Source organism: Elgaria multicarinata, chromosome 3 (assembly GCF_023053635.1).
Source record: "Elgaria multicarinata webbii isolate HBS135686 ecotype San Diego chromosome 3, rElgMul1.1.pri, whole genome shotgun sequence".
NCBI classification, from domain to species: domain Eukaryota; kingdom Metazoa; phylum Chordata; class Lepidosauria; order Squamata; family Anguidae; genus Elgaria; species Elgaria multicarinata.
This window is the reverse complement of record NC_086173.1, coordinates 46,387,958-46,410,419: the sequence shown is the minus strand read 5'-3', so window position 1 is coordinate 46,410,419 and position 22,462 is coordinate 46,387,958. Positions and strand designations below refer to the sequence as shown.

Below are 22,462 nucleotides of genomic sequence, written 5' to 3'. Positions count from 1 at the left end.
GGTTGTGTCCAGGACAGTTTCTCAAATTTCCAAACGTACCCTTGGGTCCAAAAGGTTGTCTATTCCTGCACTAACCTATTGAAATTACTTTTTAAATTTTGGGAAAGCATTGGTATGCTGCACTTGAACTCAATCACCTTACATTTTAGTTTGGATATTTTGCTCCCTAAAAGAACCTTGTAAATAAGCCCACAGAGAAGTTCCTGGTCTGCAAATAATTTTACTAACCTGCTGTGGAGAAGCACAGGAGAGATGGAGAGTTCTGTCCTTTCTGCAGAGCCCATTCCATTTCTGTGCTAAGCACAGAGGAAGGGTCTTCCCTCTACTTGTTTTTTTTGTCGGACACAGAGGAGGGATGGAACACTCCATCCTTCCTCCAGAAGGCATCTAATTTTCACTTTTACTCTAGAACAGGTCCAGGGCCCCTGATCTGGATCAATACCCTAGTGTGGAGGGTGGGGTAACCTTGAAGATCTGGACTGAACCACATGCAACTGCTCTAGAGTAAAAAATTGAAAAGATGTAGCTGCTAGACACAGATTTAACAAAATGTTTATTTGGCCCTCACTCACCCGCATGAAATTCCTTTGTGGCCTATGACTACTCAGCAAGTGCTTAAATAGACGGTATCATAAGCTATAAATACATACGAATTGGTTTAGCCACCAATGAAATGTGGCCACCTTTTGTGGTCATCTAATAGTTGCCAGAAGGTTTAGGAAAGAAAGTGAACTGTGTGATTAAAAGTACTGTGAAAATCTGAGGACGAAGATATCACTTGCCAGCCAAATCTGGGAAGGACATCCAAAAATTGCAGCAGAGTATATGATTGCTGATAAGGAGTGAGTAGGGGTTGGGATGGTATTGTTTGAAAAATAACACTTCTGGCATCTCAGTGCCTTCAGCAAAATCCTAATATAGTATAAATATTCTGCAATATTGTGTTCTTTTTCAATTTCTTGTTTTGTGGCACAACTTAATGATATTTATATAACTTCAATTTGCCGTGACACCATTCAGTAAACGACGAGTGAGCAAATAATACATCGTTGTACATGAGAGCCTGAGTCAATACAATATGACAAATAAACCATGACAATATTTAAACCCAGTTACCATATTCATTGTTCTAAGTCTGCACATTTTTTAGCATTATTCTGCAGCTCAAATAATACATTGGGGAATTAGGTTGTAAGTGGATTTTGAGATACGCAAAACATCCCTGAAGACTCTCCTTATTTGTCCAGATTTCCTATAGAGATTTATGTAGGCTGCTTTGTGTTTAGCATGTGTGCAGAATGGGCTGCTGTTTGAAGTTATTGAGGAGGAAGGTAAAGAGAGAACTTGCCATCAGTCCATTTAGTTGTTAGGATTCTCATGTCTAGTTTATTTTACAATGTTTAAGTAAAGAAAGGAGTAATTATGTCTGCTTTTTCAAAAAGCAACAAATATTTATTTATTTATTTATTTATTACATTTCTATACCGCCCAATAGCCGGAGCTCTCTGGGCGGTTCACCATTTATTTATTTATTATATGTGCCTCCTGCCCTACCTCCAAGGAACTCAGGGCAGTGCACACACTCGTCTCCTTTCTATTTGATCCTGTGAATAGGTTACGTTGAGAGATGGCATTTGGTTCCATCAGTGTTAAGGCTGTGTCCATGTTTTTTAAGTAGTCCCATCAAGAACCTTTTGCCTTTGTTTGAGGCCCACCTCCTACATTTTTTCCTATTCTCTTCCTCCCCATATGGCTAAACCTGTGAGATTTTAGTGCCAGACTGTGTACAGCGTTCACTTCTGGAAGCATCAAGGGAGTAATCAATGTCAAACTAACAAATAGAATTTCTTCTGAATGCGTTGTGTGCAGTAAAATATATGGAACAGTGTGTGTGCAAGCAGGGTAGCTGGAACATTCAGAATCCCTGAAACATGGAATATTTTCCTTCCAGTCAACCAGACAACAGGTTCAAGTGGTTTTAACTATATCACTACCACACCCCCACTGTTGGAAAAGAATAAAGCCTGGTTCACACATTGCCAAATGAACTAGGAATGAGCATGCATGTTGGTTCCTGCCTGCCTTTCCACTGTGATAAGCAACTCATGTCCCTGTTCATGTCCAAACCAGGAAATCTGGGTTTTGGGGGATGAACAACCCAGAGTTTGAATCAATGGGTTTTGAACCCAAAGTTCCAGGTTCAGACATCATGTAAACCCAGGGATGGGGTAACCCTGGGTTATTTGTTGCAGTGGAAGTGGGCAAGCAGAAAGCAGCAATGTGCAACATGCAAACACTGTCACTCAGTACCTTTTCACAGTCTAGGGTCCTTCAGGCTGTCTGCCATAGGTTCCCTCCTTATAAAAGGCAGATGCATAGTTAGCCATATAGACCAACACTTCAGATAGCATGGATCTACTTGGGTAGTTTATTCAGAGGGTTACACTGCAGAGAAAGATAATGTGGTTTTCCATGTTTTTGTCATCAACTTATATCTCGGTTATGTATTGAAATTTAATGTGTTTGCAGGAAAATCTTGGCCCACATAGAGAACAATTACAGTGGTGAGAAAATCTTTGTGAACCCTAATGATAATTATGGAAATTCCATATTTTTACCATGACTGCCTTCATGAATCAAAACCAGTCCAATGTATTAATTAGGCAAACAATGTGTACCTAAGAGTCAGGATATGTGCATCAGCTCAATTAAAGGGAATAATTAGAACCAGGTGTTTAAATAATTAGGTAGATCTTCAGGGGTGAGTTTAAGAGGCCTCACCCTATAAAAGGATAAGAAAATTGTGAGTTTGGTCTTCACCATACTGCTAAGTGGAAACACGTTACGCCACAATCAAAAGACATCTCAGAGGACCTCAGAAAAGCAGTTATTGCTGTTCATCAGTCTAGGAAGGGTTAAAAACCATTTCTAAGGGGTTGAAGCTCCACCAATCCACTGTCAGATATTTACAAATGGAGAAGATGAAATGCCACTTGTTTGCTTGACAGAACTGTCAGCACTTTGTGAGCCTTTCAGTAAGCGAAACCCAGAATAGTTGGCTTTAGATTAGACTCGATAGGTCACAGGCCTTTAACATCAAATATAGTATGAATAAATATCAATTAAATATAAATCCAGATTTCTACATCCATTCTTTTGGAGTCAAGGAAGTTGAAAGTATTGATCTTCTTGGGTAAATGAACTCCTAATGTTGGTTCATCAGAACCCTCCAAAATAAATAGTAGGGTTTTCTTACACACACCACCTATAGTCTATTCTGGCTGTCTTTTCCCACCTTCTTGCACTTCTCCATGTAAGCTGCAAATACACTTTAGAACTGTCAATAAGGTAAACTTTGCCACTGTGTTGTTTTATTACAAACATCTTCTGGGCCATAGTGACTTAAGGGGCCTTTTTGTTAAGTTCCTTCCTGTTTTTACTTTATCTAAATAAACAAGCAACAACAAATAAAAGTGAAAAAGGAAAAATACTAAAGCACAAAAAGGCCTCCCGAACTAATGATGAGAGCCTGGGAGCTCTGTGTAGTAGTTAGGGAGGGAAAGGATGGAAATCTATGGCCCAGGGTGAAAAGTGTTTGCCTGAAAACAGTGATCAGATCAAGGAATCTTGAAAATTCTAGAAATCGTAAGAGTGTGATACTTGATATGGTATCCAATCTAGTTAATGATAATTACTAAACATTGATTAAGATTGAACCCATTTCTTCCAAAGTACTCTGATTGCAATAATTATGAGTAGATAACCCTGTGCCCACACTAATGCCCTCAACTCCCTTTTCCCATTCTACATTTATGTCAGGATGTCTCACTCTTCTTGTTTTGTGGGGCATTGATCCTGTCCGTGCGTCCTATACATAGATTTACATAATTATTGACCCGGTTCAGACAATCATTGCTGCCCACCATGGTTTGTTTAAGCCGTGGTGTGTTCAGGGCAGTTTTGAAATATTCAGGCCATGGCTGTGGCTCGTTGTGTTGTCTGAACCTAGAAACTGTGGGTTATACAAGGGTTAAACATGATCTGTTGTTGCATTATGTGAAGGCTGTTTAACCCTCACATGACCCCCAGGCCCTGGGTTCAGCTGACATGACAAGCCATAGCTTGAATATTCAAAATGGCTGTTGGTTCACACTGCAACCCACCAAGATTTAAATAAAACATGGTGGGCTATTTGATCATGTGAACTGGCCCAATATTCTTTAATCCTCATATCTCCCCAATTTTCCCATGTTGCAAATGATTCATAGATTGCATATGCTCCAAGGGTCAAGTTGATAACCTTGCCACAGCTTGCAGAACTATCACAAGCCTCATTTGACCCAGAATTTGTAGATCAGTTGTTTAAATCATGCCTTTTTCTGGATGTTTTTCTTGGCTGCTGTTTTGTTGTTCTAGTATTTTTATACCAACTGGCTCTTGCACAGCCATAAAGGGAGACAGAGAAAACCTGTGTTTTAAATTAGTAGCTCTGCCATCTTTCAGAATGGTATTTGGCAAAGGCCCATCATATATATTGGCAATATTGTAGTACTTTTGCTTCTAGGAATCAGCTTTGCAGTAAGGTACATTTTTCATATATATTAAATATAACCAGTGTATTCAGCCTAATGAAAGGTGAGGGATTGTTTCATTGACATTTATATTTTGTGTTTAGTCATGATAGGCTTGGCTTGTGGGGAGACTTGGGAAGATGGGGACCAAGCTGGTGGAAGAAAAGTGAAATTGCATTGCTAGGGATGTGGTTAGTGATATGGATTTTCTGAAAAATTTTGAATTGAAAAACTTTCTGGGTTATTTTCCTATGCAAATTAGGTTAATTTGCATAGGAAAATGTCATATGGGGCAGCTGATGCAAATTGCCTTATGCAAATGAGGTAAATTGCATAGGTTAATTTGCATCAGAAAATATTCAATTTCAATCAGAATATTTTCTGATGTCCTAAGAGAGTGATCTAATGTAGCGTGTTTGTTTTACTTGTATTAAGTAAACAGCAAAGCTAAAAAGAAAAATTAAAATCCCATGTTATTTTTTTTGCTTGAGTACGTCACAAGTATTTGAGCTGAAGTATTTGAGGGAGAAAAAAAAGCACACTTAATGTGATGTAAATTTTATATTTTGTAGAAGTATTTTACTGAAGATTTGCATATGTTTCAAGATAGTAATTTAAACCACCGTGGCTTGCTTAAATTAGTGGTATGTGCCAGGAGCTTGATGTGTTATCCAAACCTGGGCAGCATGGATTATTTGAAGAAGAAACAACTCTAAAATAACCCATGGGCTGTGCTTGGGTTATTTGAGGACTATTTCCCCATCAAACAAGCTATACCTCCCTGGTTTGGATGGCATAGCAAGTCATCCCCATTAATAAGATTAATGCCTCCCAGCATGCATCGCTGATTTAAACAAGCCAATGTGATTTATTTGATTATGTGAATCGTGGCTTGTTTTATCATGTGAATTGGCCCCAGTAGCATGTACTTTACTTCCCTTACTTTGTTTAAATTTTAGAAAAAACAAAAGTTACTGAGAAAGTGTTGACACACAAATTTTAGTAACCCAAACTGTGAGTGATATTCTGATATTTATTTATTTATTTATTTATTACATTTCTATACTGCCCAATAGTCGGAGCTCTCTGGGCGGTTCACAAAAATTAAAACCGTTCAAAGTATAAAACAACAGTATAAAGCTCAACCAGATAAAAACAGCAGCAATGCAAAATTACAAATTTAAAACACCAAGTTAAAATTTATTTATAGACTGTTAAAATGCTGGGAGAATAAAAAGGTCTTCACCTGGCATTTGAAAGCATATAATGTAGGTGCCAAGTGAACCTCCTTAGGGAGCTCATTCCACAGCCGGGGTGCCACAGCAGAGAAGGCCCTCCTCCTGGTAGCCACCTGCCTCACTCCCTTTGGCAGGGGCTCACAGAGAAGGACCCCTGAGGATGACCTTAGGGTCCGGGCAGGTACATATGGGACACTCATCTGCAACTCTGAAACTGCCATGCTAGCCTAATGTTGCATTTGGCATACGTTAATTGTTGCAAATGAACATAGGAAATAGAAATTTTCCATTAAAAAATACAGCACTGAGAGGTGGGTGGGGGTAGAATCAGAAAATTTACATGGAAAATTTTCTGATTCACATCATTGGGTTGCTTGCTGATCTCATATGTGCAGAATTTTTTTTTAAAGGTAATGGAACGTGAAGAGAGAGAAGTTTTGCTGCCAATTCTTTCCCTTCAAAACATAATTATGCTATAAAAGAAGCTTATGTGGATAAGGGAGCTTTACACCCATTGAGGCAGTTTTGCCAGAGCAGATATCCACATAGCAGCTTCCCACATTCCAAACTAGGCTTTGTAGCTCACAACCAGAAGTGAGGACAGTGTCCCTGAAAAGTTCTTTTCTGACTTTTGTACCATTGAATTGGAAAACAAGAAGTCAGGTTTTCAGGGAACATTAAAAACATGCGTAAACATGCACATGCAAACCCCCCCCCCCGCCCAGTAATTGGATTTTTAAAGAGGGATAGAAATATTGTCGTGCTTCCCCTTGGCTACTGCTTTCACCTTTGTAGGGAAGCCCAGCTTTTATTTTGAGAACTCCAAGATTACAGTTTACTGGTGTTGCATGATGTAACCAGGATGAGTTATCTGAATAATTCTAAGACTGATTTGGGGAGGGAGAAGCTTTCTCTTCCCTCTTATGCACTACAGGCTGTTAATATTTAGTGCTTCACAAGGGAGTCATTCTCTGCATGTACTACTTGCTTTAAGGCTGGAGGTCTGTTTAAATTTTGCATCACTCTGAGATTAGCATATAAAGATCATTGCTTCTCAAATGGCTGAATGGCAAGCTCATTAATAACATGGGCAACAGACCTTTCAATAGGCCTTTTAGAACATTTGGTGTTAAATCCTGAGTCACAGCACAAACTTCATCTCTGCTAAAAGTAGGTCACCAAGATGCAGCAGCTTTAACAGGTAATAAAGGAATATTTTGCATACCAAACAGTGAATGTTAAAAGTTTCCAAATTCAGCTCTTAATTAGGTAAAAAAGAATTGGTTATAATATTGCTTAAGCTCATACCAAGGTATGTACAGTAGGTGTCTGTATTTTTGTCCATTTTCCACATACATATAACATACATATAACATGTTGTTTACATTCAGTTAATCTACATAATCTACAAAAAACTCTTTTCTTCCCCGCTGCTACCAGAGCAATTGAGGCAAGTGCAGATGAGAAAGGTGTTGGAAACCTGTGGGTAAAAGTGGAATTGAGTTTTTCTATAGTTAGTAATAAATCTAACGTGGAGAAGAAGTTGGAGTCATAATGCTCATTTAGTATTTGAAGCAAGTGTTAGAAGCTGCTAGGTTTGTATTCTGAAGCGTGGAATTATGAAGCTCTCAAAGACCTCTGGTTGCAATAGCAAGAACATGTTGCTATATTAACACCCAAAGCTCCTCATTTACACAATCCAGGCATCTGATCTGCAGCGTGTGGGCCTAGCTTCATTTCTAGGTGACAACATGAATTTGTGTTCCTTCTTCATATTTATAAAACCAATTGGCTGGCTGCCGTCTTTTTCCTAAAACGTTCGGAACTAAATGGGGCTTGCTGACAGAAAATTTGCATGAACCAGATGGAGACATAGGGGAGAATCCAATGGGGTGCTTTTGCCCCCGACAATTCCTTTCCACCCTGCTGATTTTCTTCTGCAAAGAGTGGATCGTGCCAATTCCATCGTGCAAGTGGAACCCAATACTTACGCAAGGGAGATTTAGCCCTTTCTAGAGGAAGCCCCGAAACTAACAGAAACGCTCCACCGACCTACCTCCTTCCAGCGAAGAACATTTCAAAATAATAATAATAATAATAATAATAATAATAATAATAATAATTTATATAGCGCCATCAATTTTCATGGTGCTGTACAGAACAAAATAAAACAAAATACAAAACACTCTGCCATTTGGCTTACATTCTAAAATCACAGTTACAAACAAACAGGGAGGGGAAAGGGTTAGAGTTGCCCTGGATGCTTGTGCAACAGAATTTGCAGGGCGAGAGAGAGTCAGCAGACGTGAGCACTCTGTTGGATTCTACCCATAGGTTGCATTTGCATGCAATGCTAAGGCAGAATTGGGGAGAATTCTGGCTTATCATTCAAAAGCAGTGTGTTGGTGCAGCTGCTCACTCTTGTTTGTTTTCTGCCACCAGTGGGAGCAGCTAAACTAACCAGAAACGCACTATTAAACAAAAGCTTAGCATTGTGTCTGAACCAGGACTCCTAGCTTGTCAGCCACTCATGCTGGCAGCAGAAGCCAAGTGAGGTTGATTGAACAGTGTGAGTCAGCACTTTGCTCATGAATGATGTGCCAGAATTCTCCACAGTTCGGGCTTATTGTTGCATGTGAACATGGCCCTAGAGACAGGTGCTTAGAACATATTCTAGTCAGTGCTATATGACCTCTACATAAATTTTTTACTCCTCTCTACCTGCTTTGTTTATCCTTTTATTGCAGTGATGGACAACCTGTGGGCTGTTTGCAGCCCTCAAAGGCCTTTCCTGCAGCCCACCATGGGTTGCTCAAGCCCACCTGCTGCTGAATTCTTCTCTTCTCCCTCCCCCTCACTGCTTTTGCCTCCTCCCCACCTCCATTGTGTTGGGGAAGAGGACATGTAGGCAAGTGGGCACCCAAAGAGTCATCCCGTGTGCCTTTTCCCACCATCACAATCTTCAGTGGGGGCAGGGGGAGAGGCTTTAATAGTTGGGAAATAGTGGTCTTCCCGGTATTGGGATCACTATAGGGTGGGCAAGGTTAAATATTCTTCCTACCTGTGTGTGTGTGTGTGTGTGTGTGTGTGTGTGTGTGTAAGAGAGAAAGGTGTGGGTGTGTGGGTGTTGTGACCCAACCCACCATACCTATTCATTTTGTACAGCCTCCAAAGAATTCTGCAGCCCCCAAACCCAAAAAGGTAGCCCAACCCTGCTTTACTGGCTTTGAAATTTTTTGACATTGTAATTTGCCGTATCTTGTAGTGTGGGGTAAGACAATTAATAGTAACCAGTACCATAACTCATCCACCCCTTGTTCCTTTGTGATCAGGGAGCAGCAAATCAAACCGAACTGAATCAGTTCCCTAGGGAGGTTGTGGGCTCTCCCACACTAGAGGCATTCAAGAGGCAGCTGGACAACCATCTGTCAGGGATGCTTTATGGTGGATTCCTGCTTTGAGCAGGGAGTTGGACTCGATGGCCTTGTAGGCCACTTCCAACTCTACTATTCTATGATTCTATGAATTATTGGCCTCGGGAATGCCTTGGAACATGCCTGTTTTGACAGCAGATTTTGAGATCAAAGTTATCTGTGATCAATTGCTACTTGTTAGTTACTTAGGACAAGTCTCTTGTGCACTTCTGAGAGGTGAATGAATGCATCTGTGTTATTTCCAAGCTGAATGACCAGGAGGAGGAGTACTGGTTTGTGATTAGCAGCTCTTATGCATGCTGTATTGGAACTTGGTGTATGATGATATTGTTGGCGGAATATTCTGATTACTCAGTCTTAGTGATAATAGTGGGATGTAGTAAAGGAGGCTGTTCCTAAATTACATAGGATCAAAGCTTTTTATGGCTTTATAAAGCTTTATAATTAGTTCCTCAAACCTTAGTAGTCCACAGTGTTTGCTACTAGCTTAACTACCCAGGCATGCTTCTGTTAGTCATTTGTGTCCCAAACAGATACTCACAGAGATACAGGTTCTTGTCTGGTCACAATGGACAGTATCCAATACTGCTCATGTACCTCCATTTATTATGGTGTGCCAGCAGGACTCATCACCTGTGCAACAGGAAGCTAGTGTTTCCTAGAGCAACTCCAAAAATGAGCTGAAAAGTTAGAGAGGAAACTGGAGTTGGTCATTCTTTTAAGAAGCTACAAGTGTAGGCCTCAGCCCTTGGGACTCAACTTTAACAAGCTGTTAGATCTTTACTTCTGCAGCAAAAAGCAGAATTATGTTTTTTTCTGGATACTTACTCACAAATCCACCCCCTGATTGTTATATGGCAACTTTGAAATGACAGGATGAAAGACACCTGTAGGCCGTCTTCCTTTTTCTTGATTGTGTAAAATCGCAAACATTTGATTTGAAAATGTCCAAAATAACTCCTGCCTCACAGCTAATTGCTAAGTGCCAGTAATTGCCTTTTTATGATTGGTTCGCCTCCTGGATTTTTTACTCTTTGCTTCAGAGCATGAGAATTTGAGGTTTTTGACATTAAAAGAAGACACTTTTTTTTCCTATAAACTTTTATAAAACTTTTATGAAGCAAGGCAAATTGCATGCATATGATAAGATGGAAGCAAAGTCCTGTTTACATAGAGGACATTTCAAAATTAGATATACACATCAGTGTTTGAAGCAGGGACTGCCAAGGGAGAATATGTGAACCCGGATGTTCGCTTTCCTTAACTGGAGATGGCAAATTTTCAAAGCCAAAATTTTCTGAAGCCATTGCATTGAAAAGAGCAGTTGGTGGATATGTACAGCCTTGTAATTCAAGGGTAATGCTTAATATGAAGAGGGAACTGAAAGGAGAGATGTTTTTAGTAGAGCTGAACAAAATTTTCATGTGTTTAGATTTTGTGACAAAATGTTTTAGGGAGAACCTTTCATGGAGCAGTTAAGCAAATTGCATTGCTTTTCTTCCACATTCTAGACATAAATTACAACACAGCTGTGCGAAAGCCCACAAAGGCTGATTTGTAAACATGCAGAGAACTATGCCATCTCCGAACTAGCCCCCAGGACACAGTTTAGGGAAATTCCCAAACATTGGGAGCAAGGGAGCTTGTGCAGTTGCTGAACATGTCTAATCATGTTTGGGAAAGCTCCCCAACTTAGCTGAACTAAACCTTAAGCAGAGTCCTGTGTTGGTCCTTCCCAGCCGATCTGACAGATAACAGTTCTACACATTGTCTGTATAGTAATGAGCTGAGGGGAGATCTTACAGAGGCCCAGTTTGGACAATCCAGTCTTGGCTTAATAAGGTGAAATATGCACAATAAGCTGAAATGTTGCAAGTGCAACAGTTTCTTCCCTCTTCTCTTTGAACTGTGCAGCAATAGCAATCAACCAGGAAGTCTCCATTTAACCATGGTTTCCCGTTTTGTCCAAAACTGGAAAATGATGATTATTACATTTGGAACAAATCAGGATCTAAATCATATTCAAACCATGGTTTCAGATCCTGGTGATTTCCAAACTTGGTAACCATAGTTTCACAGTATGGATGAAACAGGAAACTATGGTTAATGGGAAATATTGATTGATGTGTGCCATGAAGGGGGTAGAGAAGGGGGGCTGTGTGCACAGAGAAAAGGCTCATCATGCCAAAGAGTATCTGAAGGGACCATTAACTCAGTTTAGTTGAGCAGCTTCCCTGAGCTTGGTCAAACACACTTAGCTCTCTTGCTTCCAAGGGTGCTTCCCAAAGCTGTCTTCCGTGAGCTAGCTGAGGGAGTACACAGTGCCCTGGAGCAGGAAAAAAACAGACTGGGGGAGGCAGATGTAGATTTCCTCCTAATGTCCAGGACTGAAACCTAGCTGAAATTTCAAAGGGGGGATGTGCTTTTCAAGAATAACGGGAACAAAATAAAATTAACACCACTGTTTCATCTCAGTTCAAATTTTTATCTGGAGTTGTAAGATATAATCCAGCCACAGTTAAGCACATCCACAGGATTTGATATGTGTCTATAGCTATATGTGTAGAACTTTCCCCGAGTTGAACTGAATGTTACAGTCACGAAAACTTGGGAGATTAGAGACAAAAGGATAGTTGACCCCCTTAGAATATGCACTCTGCTTCACATCATTTCTGCATAAGGGCAGCTCTGAGTCAGCTTAATGTTGAGCTGTGATTTTGTTAGAGAGAAATTTAGTGGGATTCAGAATAGAGACAAATAAGGTCTAAGTATTCTAATAAAATATGTGCAGGTATGCAAGACAGGGTCTCCCCACTGCCTTTTGATTGTAAAAGGACCACCGGCACCGATACGATCCAGTTCTCCTCTCCTACTCTGTTTAAAATTCCTTGCAGCTCTGCAAGAACCCATGATTAGCTGCTTTCTTCTTTTATTGGCATTATGGAAGGAGAATCAGGGCCTGGCTTTGTGCCACCAGGCAAGTTGAGATTCAAAGCTTTGCAATAACATCAGTTTCAGACCCCTTTAATGACTGGTTTTGGAAATGATACACGGGAGGACTTTTTGCATGGTATAGTGGTATAAAACATACTTGAGTGGGCTGTTTAACTCCTGAGCACTGTTTCTCTCAGCATGATGCTGCAGCCATTTTTAAAGGGGGTCAACTCTGTATATATTGTCCGTTCTGATTAAAAGGGGAAGGAGGCTTACGTTGCAATTATATGTTGCCTTCTCCTGATTTGATGGTGCAGTGAAAATTGGTAGGTTGTTTTGTCAAGTGGTTTGGGTTTTTTTTGGCATGTGAATTTATGTTGCAAGGGTTTGGTTTCGTTTGTTTTTAAATAACAAAGGGGAATGCAGTCTAGGTTTCTAATTTTTAAGGAGAACTTATTGAGATTAGTCCAGAGACATGAAGGCCTTTTAAAGATATTAGGGAAGCTATCTAACTACACTGACATCACAACATGTACAAACTGCAGAATTATGTTACGCAGTGTTCAGAGAGATTGCAAATTTAGTATTGATGTTAAAATGAAAGGTACATGAATTTAAATACGATTTTTGTCATTCTTCATATGCCAACAGGAATGAGTGGCTGTAAACCACCATAAGGTCGCAGAAACTTTGTGATAGAAAAGAGCACTGAGTATGGTGATAGGTGGGTGGGTATGTTGCATTCAAAGGCATGGATGAATTTTGGTTAGAGGGAATTGACCCCGTAAGTACAAAAACTCATAGATTGATTTCCTTACTTTTTTTTGTACAAACTGTTTTTGCCTATAGTGTTTTTGTGTGTTTATCAACACAATGACGTCGTTAGGTGAGTTAGGCTGACAGACAGCATCTTGCCCATGGTCATGGCTGAATGGAGATTTGAACCTGGAGGTCCCAAGCTCAATTATTCGCCATGTATACAAGCATAAGCAACCTCCATTTTCTGCAGTATTTTTCCTTTGACTATTTCCCCCTCTTAACCAGATAGAAACACAACCCTGCTCACTCTAACGTTTTTCTAATATTGCTGCAACAGGGACTTGCTGATGATGAGTATTCAAATAAGCAATTGGAATTTAACTTTTGCTGAGTGTCTGCATTTAAAAACATTACTGGATAACTGGATTGGAATGCAAAGTCTAAATTTAATTTGGTATATTGTTTAAGGGCTTCTGCACTGCATTGTTTTCAATATAGTTTTTTTACTTTGGTTGGGACCATTTGAGTGCTCTGTATGTGCCTTTTCCATCACTCATACTTACTGAGATATTTGTGCAATGCCTTGACCCTTTTCATTTCTTCCTGCCTTGATAGTATGGCAAAATAATTTGATAGTATGGCAAAACAGTTTGGGTGAAGAAAGAACCATAGTATAAGTAAGCCTGTTGGTTTTGTCTTTGCTGTTTATGAGAGAAAATGCAGAGTGTCCCTAACAGAAGGGTTAGTATAGTTTGCCATGTACAAACATAGCCTGGAGACAGCAAGGGCTCATTAAAGCAGAGGACTAGGAGCATTTCCTTCGCTAATCTATTCTGAAGTATGATAGCAGACCTGTGGCAGTTGCAGCCCTGTGAACATGAAAGCTATGAATGCTTGCTGAGCTTGTGCCATTATGCCAAATACCACGCAGGTCCATGGTGAACTGTCTATGCCCTAGAAAGGATGTTTTCCTTACTCTTCAAAAACAGCCTGATCTGATTCATTATTCTGTTTCCTTTGAGAAACTGAAGGCCCCCATGAAATTTCTGAAGTCTCAGCTTTATTTACATCCTGCTCATATGTTTTTGTTCAGTGCCCCTGAGGGTGAGAGCAAACTGACAGTTTCGTAACGTGTGGAAATACCTTATTATAGCTGACCCCAGATGTGCACTTCGTTTTCCTTTAAAAAAGAAAGAAAGAATGAAATAAATAAATAAAATAAAATAAACTGAATGCAGCCCTTGACACAGTGACATTCTACAGCTCTGTTAGGTATGTGGGAGGCCTGCCACAGCTAAACCAGCAAACCCTAATCAAAAGCCTACTGCTCTTAAAGCACACGCCGGAGTGCTTCTTTTTTTAGGAGACAAGGTATAGAACCTGTTAACTCATGACGAGGGCACTCTGCATTGAGGCAGAGGGTTGTAGTTCAATAACTAGGATCTTGATGTATAGCCTGGCAGGGCCTGAGAGGTTGCTGATGAAGGAGAAAGGAATGATTCATATTATACCTCTGGGTGGTCAGCTGCTGTAGTACCTGTTTTATGTCATCCTGTCAAATTTTAAAAGATAAGACATTGTATGAGTTCTGGTGAAGAATTACCAGGCTCCAAACAAGTCAGGGACCATCAAACAGCTAGTCCTTATAGCTTACTGATGCTTCTAACAGCATCTCAGTTAGTTCATCCTAGTTAACACTGATATTAAAATCTCAGGATATTGTGTATGCATCAGTTTTGTGTTCCAGGCCAAAGAGATTTAATAGCTGGGCTTCAGATACAAACTTTGCCCCCCCCCCCCAAAAAAAATCCACTGAACCGTTGCAGTTTAAAAGTAGAAATTTCATTCATGGTATTTAAGAGGAGTATTTAAGGGGTGTGGCTCAGTGGTAGAGCATCTTTTTTGCATGCAGAAGGTCCCATGTTCGATCCCTGGCATCTCCAGGTAGGGCAGGAAAAACTCCTGCCTGTAACCCTGGGGAGCTGCTGCCAGTCAGTGCCAACAAGACTGGGCTGGATGGACCAATGGTCTGACTTGGTATAAGGCTGTATTGTATGTTCCTATGAATAGCTTAGATGGCTGCAGCTACTGTGAATTTAGACACCAGTCAAAGATATAAGTGTTTGCGGTTTGTTGTAGTTTTCCTCATCCTCAATACACATTTGTCTGTACCTGTCTTACTTTCTGCTCTTAATCTTGGCCAACACTTAAAAAAACACATTTTTTCAAGATGTATACATAGCAAAAAGCACAAACAAAAATGATACAAAATAAGATTTTACACACGTATTATACGTGCACACACTAAAGTTATTATATATATTCAGGTACACATTGTACTAAAAATACTTCATAGTATTTTAAGGTTGGCTAGTTGAGAAGAAAAGGTTGAATGACATAGAGTAAATAGTTTAAATTGGTGATTTATTTTTAGTAGAGAGATTGAGGATTATTATGCATTAATGCAGTGCAGAAGCACATTTCTATATTTTCCAAGAACACATTCTTTTGGTGAAAGGGACAGACTGATTTTGATGCCCCCTGGGCGGGAGCGACATCACATTTATCTTCTGTAAAGTACTTCGTGCACAACTGGGGTAAAATAAACATTAAATAGCAAAAGTGGTACTGTGATTTCGGTATTAGGGTGGAGAGAGAAATCAATATCTATATTGTAATGTAATTGGGTGTTTGGCAATGGTGGTGAAGCCTCGGGCAGTCATCAGTTAAGCTGCCCTAGTATCACAAAAAGTCTGGGCAGGTGGAAGGGTCTTTAACTGCTAATAGCTGAATTGTTTTGATGAGAGAGAGAGAGAGAGAGAGAGAGAGAGAGCAAGCAAGCAGGAAGAAGGCTGAGAAGGCAGCAGGCAAAGGAAAGCTAGAGGGTGGGCAGGAGAGCCGGAAGCAGGGATTATTTTGTGCCACTTTAGGCTTGAGCATATGAAGTGAGACCAGATGAATGTGGCCCTGAACAGGTTCTTTCTCGCCACTAAGGGCCTGTTGATCTAAGGAAGTTGTTCCCTTGCAGACTTGAGCACTGACATATATTTTTCTAGAAGTTAAGCACTGGCTGGAAGATGTGCTCCAGAGCTGGGAGGGAAAGAGGAGGAGGACAGCAGAGGGAGGGAGGGAGAGACATACACAGAGAGAAAGGAAAGGAAAGAAAGATGGATGGACGGATGGCAGGTTGGAGAGATGAGGTGTACATGGCTACAAGCTTGGAGAGGGAGGACAGGTGAGATTCACATCACTTCAAAAAAGCTCACCGAGTCTTTGGTTGTAGGCCTTAAGTGTTTTTTCCTTAAGATATTTGGGAGTTATCTGTGGTACATCGTGGCTTGGATTGAATATGTTAAGCTGTCCTATCCTTTCCCAACAAACTCTGTTCATTTATGAATGGAGGTATTTTATCCAGACATCCCTGTCTTAACTTATTCCCCACTGCTTTTTCCTTCAGAGCCAAAACAGCATTATTTTTAAACTGTATCTAGCAACTGATTTTACTCTAGAATAGCTCCCTTCCCATATCCAGATTGTAAAAGCCCTCCACACTAGGGTCCTAATTTGGATCGAGCTCCCTAGAAATGGAAAAAAGACATAGCTGCGAGATACAAATTTAAAGTAATGTCTGCTTTGGCCCTTCATGTCTGTTCTCTGGGGAACGCTGGGTAGTGTGGATCATTGTTCTGTTAGCTCAGCTTTATTTAGTACTATGCTTCTGCCCTGTTTAAGTTGTGAATTACTGAACCCATCACCTCTTCTTTCCCAACCCCCATCTATAGGGAAACTTATCACTGTTGCAGTTAAAATGCATAAGCTTGAATCTGTGATGATGGAAACCATTGCATAATTATTAGTGCAGCAAATACTGATTCCTGTTATGCAGCAGCAATTTTTTTGTCACTCTCACCTATATTAAAAGAGTATTTCAGAAAGAGGAACTCATTCCTGCCATAGAGCGTTTGGATAACCTGTCATTAGATATTTAATTAGTGTGATTTACTTTTAATCTCTTCTTTTCCCTACAGGTTTTGCATGCAGAAGAGTGTGAGACTGGTACCAGGAGTCACACTGGATTTAATAGAGAAGTAAGCATGATTTTTGAGACCTAAAGACCCTTCTTATTTGCCTAGCTTTCTTAAATATAAATGTGGTAGTAAATTCCTACACAGTTAGGAACCTGCCCCTCTTCAGTTTTCTTAGAGTGTATGCCTCAATAGGATGCTTTGCTCACCTATGTGATACTGGAGGAAACTGTGACAAAGTGACAGAAGGAAGCAGCTAGCTGGTTTGTCAAAGCAACAGCACAAGAACAATGGGTGTTCCTATAGTCCACCCTTCCCCAATCTGGTGCCCTCTAAATGTGTTGGACTGCAAGTCACATCATCCCCAGTCAGCACAGGCAATGACCATGTTGGATGAGGATGATGGGAGCTGTAGTCTATCACATCTGGAGGGTGCCATGTTGGGGAAGGCTGTCGTAGTCAAAAGACGGCCTAGAGGACTGATGCCTGCTAGATTCTTTTCTGAAAGAAGCAGGGAAAGAAGCCAAACCAGAGTAGGGTACCTTAAGACCATGTAAAATAGTGGAGCAGGAAATACAGCTGATCCATGCAATTGTGTTTTTCTGCTGCAAGGCAATGTTTTGTAGTCACCTGGTGGTGGTGGTGGTGTAGGGATTTGTATGCATCTTGGTTTAGTGTGTCTTCAAGCTATCATTCCAATTATGAGCTTATACAAGTTCAACACACATACTTTTGAGACTTGCTGAATTCATTTTCTCCCAAGCTTTGAACCTGTGTTCAGCCATTCACAAGTCTGGGATGCACATAGGTTTTCACCCTTACATTTTGTAAAAATGCATTTCTTGACAGAAAGCAAGCATTTTTGAACTTGCTGTAAGAGGCCAAGAGAAACATGGAAGAACATGAGTTTGGATACAATTGCCAGGCATAGCATGAAAACTAATAGAGTGGTAACCGACTAGGAAACTCTGGCAGAGTCAATCCCTGATATAAAGGAATCTAGTCAAAAAATACTTGAAGGGCAAAGTTAATCATTCTTATGTGAGCATTTCCCTCTCATCCCATAAAGTTAGTTAGGCTGACTGCTTAAGGGAATTTTTAAATAGAATTGCAGAGAAGCTCTTCCCAGCACCTATCACCAGCCAAAAGCAGAAGAGGCTTTTTAAGCAGTAGAGGTCATGTTCTGTTCTATTTTCTTTTTGAATGCTGCCAATCTGATTGATAAAATTATGTTTGAGAGGTGTGTGTGTGTGTGTTGACCTCATATTCTGATATATCCTAATCCGTAACTTTCATTCCCCAAGCTCTACCATCATCAGTAATCTGGACACGTCCTACTTCTTTAAATGTCCTCATCTTTTATTCCTTGGTGTCGCTGGACCTCTCTCCCACAACAGCTATGTTGATGCTACCTCTCCCTTACATATTCCTTTTCAAACCAACAGTTTCCTTGAGTCCTCATCTACTGAAACTAAGCCTAAATACATGTAACTGAACCAAACATGCAGTCTTTCCTTATTTACCCTCCCCCTGTTTTCCTCTTCTTGCTCTGTTGCCTTTATCTGTGTAGAATTTTAGATTTTAAGATCCTTAGGGCAGAGATCTGTCTTTTTGTTTGTTCCTTGTAGGGGTCAAAAAATTTGGCTGCAGAAAAGAGTGGTGGTGAGTATGCTGGCTTCAGGGACTCAGATCCTTGCTGTCTAGCAGTGGCTGAAGTGCCCCTGCCACCCTTTCCTGCCCAGGAACAGGAAATGGACTGGGGGCTTGCTGGTATGGCTCTGTGTGGTCAAGGTGTTCTGGGCACCATGGCCATGCAGCTGCCAAACTACTTCCAGCCTTTGTCCCAACTTGGAGCTAGACTGGAGATCGCTGCACAGCTGCCATTGCAATCCCCACCAATCTCTGCAGCTTTGAAGGAAGGAGGGGTGTGTGTCACACATCATGTTCACCAAAGGGATGTATCATACTCACCATGGCAAGTGTAAATGTTGAAGCCTGGTTACTCAGTAAAGTAGCATGTGCATTGATTTAAAAAAAGAAAAGAACAACCCTTAGGACCACTGTGGGAAGCAAGGAGGGGATATCAGTGCAAATTGCCTTGCTCCTTGTTCCTTGGATACAACCCAAAGTATACAAAAAAGTAGTATGCAAATAAAGTGACTGTGACTATCTCTGAATTGTTTGTTAATATGCACAGATTCAGAAATATACAACTCTAAATGATTATTGCAGAGTATAGCTGCAATATAACATTTGCAATTCAGTACCTAGAGACAAGATTCACACAATTGCTGTGGCTCGTTCTGGCTTATTTAAGTCACAATGAACCATGTCACCTGTGGGTGCCGTCCTAAATATTCAAGTTGTGGTCACAGCTTGCTGTGTCATCCGTACTTGAGGACATTGGATTAAGCCAGAGTTAACCAACCCTCACAGAACCCATGGCTGTTGCTGTTTTAACCCTTGCATAACCCATGAACCCAGAGTTTGGATGACACGACAAGCCATGGTCATGTCTTGAATATTTAAAATGGCTGCTGGCAGGCACCACAACCCACCATGGCTTAAATAAGCCACAGTGGGCTGTTTGATCTTGCAAACCAGCCCTATTCTTGCAAAAATGTTATTTTTGAGAAGCTTAAACATTTTAATTAAAACTGGTAGTAGGGGTTAAGAAAATGGAATATTGGTGATCATTCTTTAAACATTCTCCTTATTTTTCTTAAAAATGCAGAACTTAGAGGGTATGTGTTCACGTCAAATTTCAAGGAATTTGTAAAAGGTTCCAGGTGTCAAGCTACTAGGGAGCTTGTACAGCATGTGCTTAGGCAGTAGTTGGAAATAAATGAAGTCTGGTGTGGGAAGGTGATGCTGAGTCTCTCTTTCCCCCCTCCCCCCATCTTTTTTAGTCAATGTAAGACATCCCTCCTTTAAAGCAGACAAAGGTGTCTGGAAGGTGTTAATAGTGAGATAGTGCAGTGTTAGTGCTTTATGGAAGTCTGGATTGTGAAGAGTGATATTACTGACATTGCGGCAGGCCTGCAGCTGAATATGCATTGACAGAGCTCTGTCCTTTATCCAGCACTGGAGTAGCATGGCATTGCTGCAGGCCTAATGAAGTACATTGGCACAGTTGAAAATGTGGGTTGCATAGCTGCAGCACTGCAGAAGGGAAGTTTTCACTTGCTTGTTTAAGCAATGACTTTCTTCAGCCACTGCAATCAGTCTCTCCCATGGTCTAAAATTCCTTCTGCATCTTGAGTATCTGCCAGAAATATATGGAAGGACAGACAAACAAAACTTGTTTTCCACTTCTTTGGTACATTAGTTCTTTTTTAAAATAAGACAACTTATTATTTTGCATCAGTTACCAGCATAGCTCTTAGCCTTTATAAACCTTTTATCCAAGTTGCACATTACCATAAGTACAGATACGTTCCCGGTGCAGGACAAACTGATAAGAATGGATAGGTTTTTCTTCCCAAAATTATGGTTCAGTTTATGTTTTCCAAATCGAGATATTGAAAGGTTAAACGAAAATTTTTACTGTACATTTTTGCAATGTTCTTGTAGGATGTTTTGTTGCAGACTGATGGTGTCACTTTTGATCCATGTAGGCATGGTTAGGAAATGTTGAACCTCCTTAGAATATTGTTTTGTATCTAAGTACAGTTGTGTGGGAGCAATTAATAAGAAATAATTTGATTTCTGAGATGCCTTTCCTTTAGAAACAGTCTTTGTCAAGTACATTTGAGAGAACAGAGACTATGGACTCCTTTAGATTTTTTATGTGCCTGTTCACAAGCAATTAAGTCTTTTTTCTCCATCTATCAAGAAAAATGGTGAAACAAGAAAGCTTAAATGCACTATAACGATAATGAATAGTTGTGCATGTGCAGGTGCACTGGCATAATTGAAATACATTGCCAAGAAATCTTGGGATACTGCAGTTGCTCTAATCCTCCTGCGATTCTCTTTCAACTTTATTGTCGAAGAAGTCATTGTATGGTTTGGCAGCTATTGCAAAATAGCACAGTTGACTCCGAATTCCTACAGAAAACGGCTGTCAGGCACAGCTTTAAGCACCAGGTCTTAGCAGTCTGCTGCTTCAGCCATAAATGAGGAGGAGGAGAGGAAGGGAAGTGGCACACCTCTTCCCTTCTCGAGAGGGAGATGGGGGGGGGGGGGAGAGGATCAAAACCTGTTGCACTCTCGATATTGTCATCATGGTCATGACAGGATCCACTTTGGTTGGGGGCCATTTGGGCTAGCAATAAACCAAGCTGTTTTCTGACTTATTGTGCGGGGGGCGGGGGGGAATCGCTGACTTGCTTTTACAAGAACAACCCCACTTCTCAATTATAGCAGATAAGGGATTCTAATTGCAAACCTAAATATGCATTAGGGGACCTATACAAAGACCTGGTCACAGATATCTCATTAGTAGTCTTATTTTACAGGTAAGAAATACCGAAACTGGGAGAAAAATTATTAGCAGGAGACCAGCCATTGAATCTATAACAGAGCGTTGATGTTTTTTACTGCATCCTTTAAAGTCTAGCAGTATTTGTCAGCATTTTATAATGAAAGATACTAAGGCTGAAAAATAAACAACTTCTCCAAAGATCAGACTGAGCATTGAGTTTTGGTATTACATGGCAGTTACTAAAAAGAATGTTGCATCACATCTTATTCTGAATAATCTGTGGTCTGAATCTGGAGTTATTGTGAAATGCCTTCATTTGGGCTGGGAGTGAAAATCACTGATTTTCACTCCCACAGGAAGGCTTCTCTCTTTATTCCCGCCTCTTCCTTATCAGTTGTCAGAAGAACATGTATTATTTAGCCCGCCAGCTGGCAGGCATGACAAATAAATAAATAAATAAATAAATAAATAAATAAATAAATAAAATAAATGGTGCCCGCAACATCCCTCTTCCCTTCCGGGGCATCACACAGCCGTATAGAAACTGGGGGAGGATCGCGGAAGCAGGTAAGTCTGCAATCCTGTCCCCTTCCTCCTGCTACACCCTTAGATGTAGATGAGCCCATAGAGTCCTGGGCTACTCCAAGACCTGTGCATATCAATAATATTTTTCCTTCTGTGAGTGCACAGAATAGCGTCTGGGCTCTGATGTGCTGTGCATTGGCCATTCTGAAGATAGATGGAAAGGGAAAAAAATCCGGCAGTCCCCCTGGGATTAGACAGCAGTGAACCTGTGGATCACAATTGGTGTTGCACCCACCCCTATGAGCAGTGAGGATAGGAGTGCAATGGCTAAGCTTCTGAGTTCCGTCTTGTTCCTTAACTCCAGTAGTTCCCTGTTGAACAATTTGTCCATTTTGTCCTAGAACAAGTTCTGCAATTGAAACCTGCCATCTTAATGTCTTTATTCACTTCAGTAACACTCAATGGCTGTGGATTGCTCTTGACAAAATGAGGCTGTGTCAGACATGTGCAGATTTTCAGGCGTTTAGCTAATAGGAAACCATACTGATAT

At 40.6% G+C, this 22,462-nt stretch overlaps 1 protein-coding gene across 3 annotated transcripts in view; it reads left to right on the top strand.

Annotated features, from left to right (window-relative positions):
* RPTOR (regulatory associated protein of MTOR complex 1) overlaps positions 1-22,462 on the top strand; it is a 347,409-nt gene that overhangs the window by 139,592 nt on the left and 185,355 nt on the right. For all 3 annotated transcript variants that reach the window (XR_010025185.1, XM_063120110.1, XM_063120109.1), the window contains exon 7: positions 16,965-17,024. Coding sequence is in view for 2 of the 3 variants with exons in the window: in XM_063120110.1 (XP_062976180.1) it covers positions 16,965-17,024 (60 nt within the window). In the remaining variant the exon portion in view is untranslated. The remainder of the gene's footprint in view (positions 1-16,964; positions 17,025-22,462) is intronic.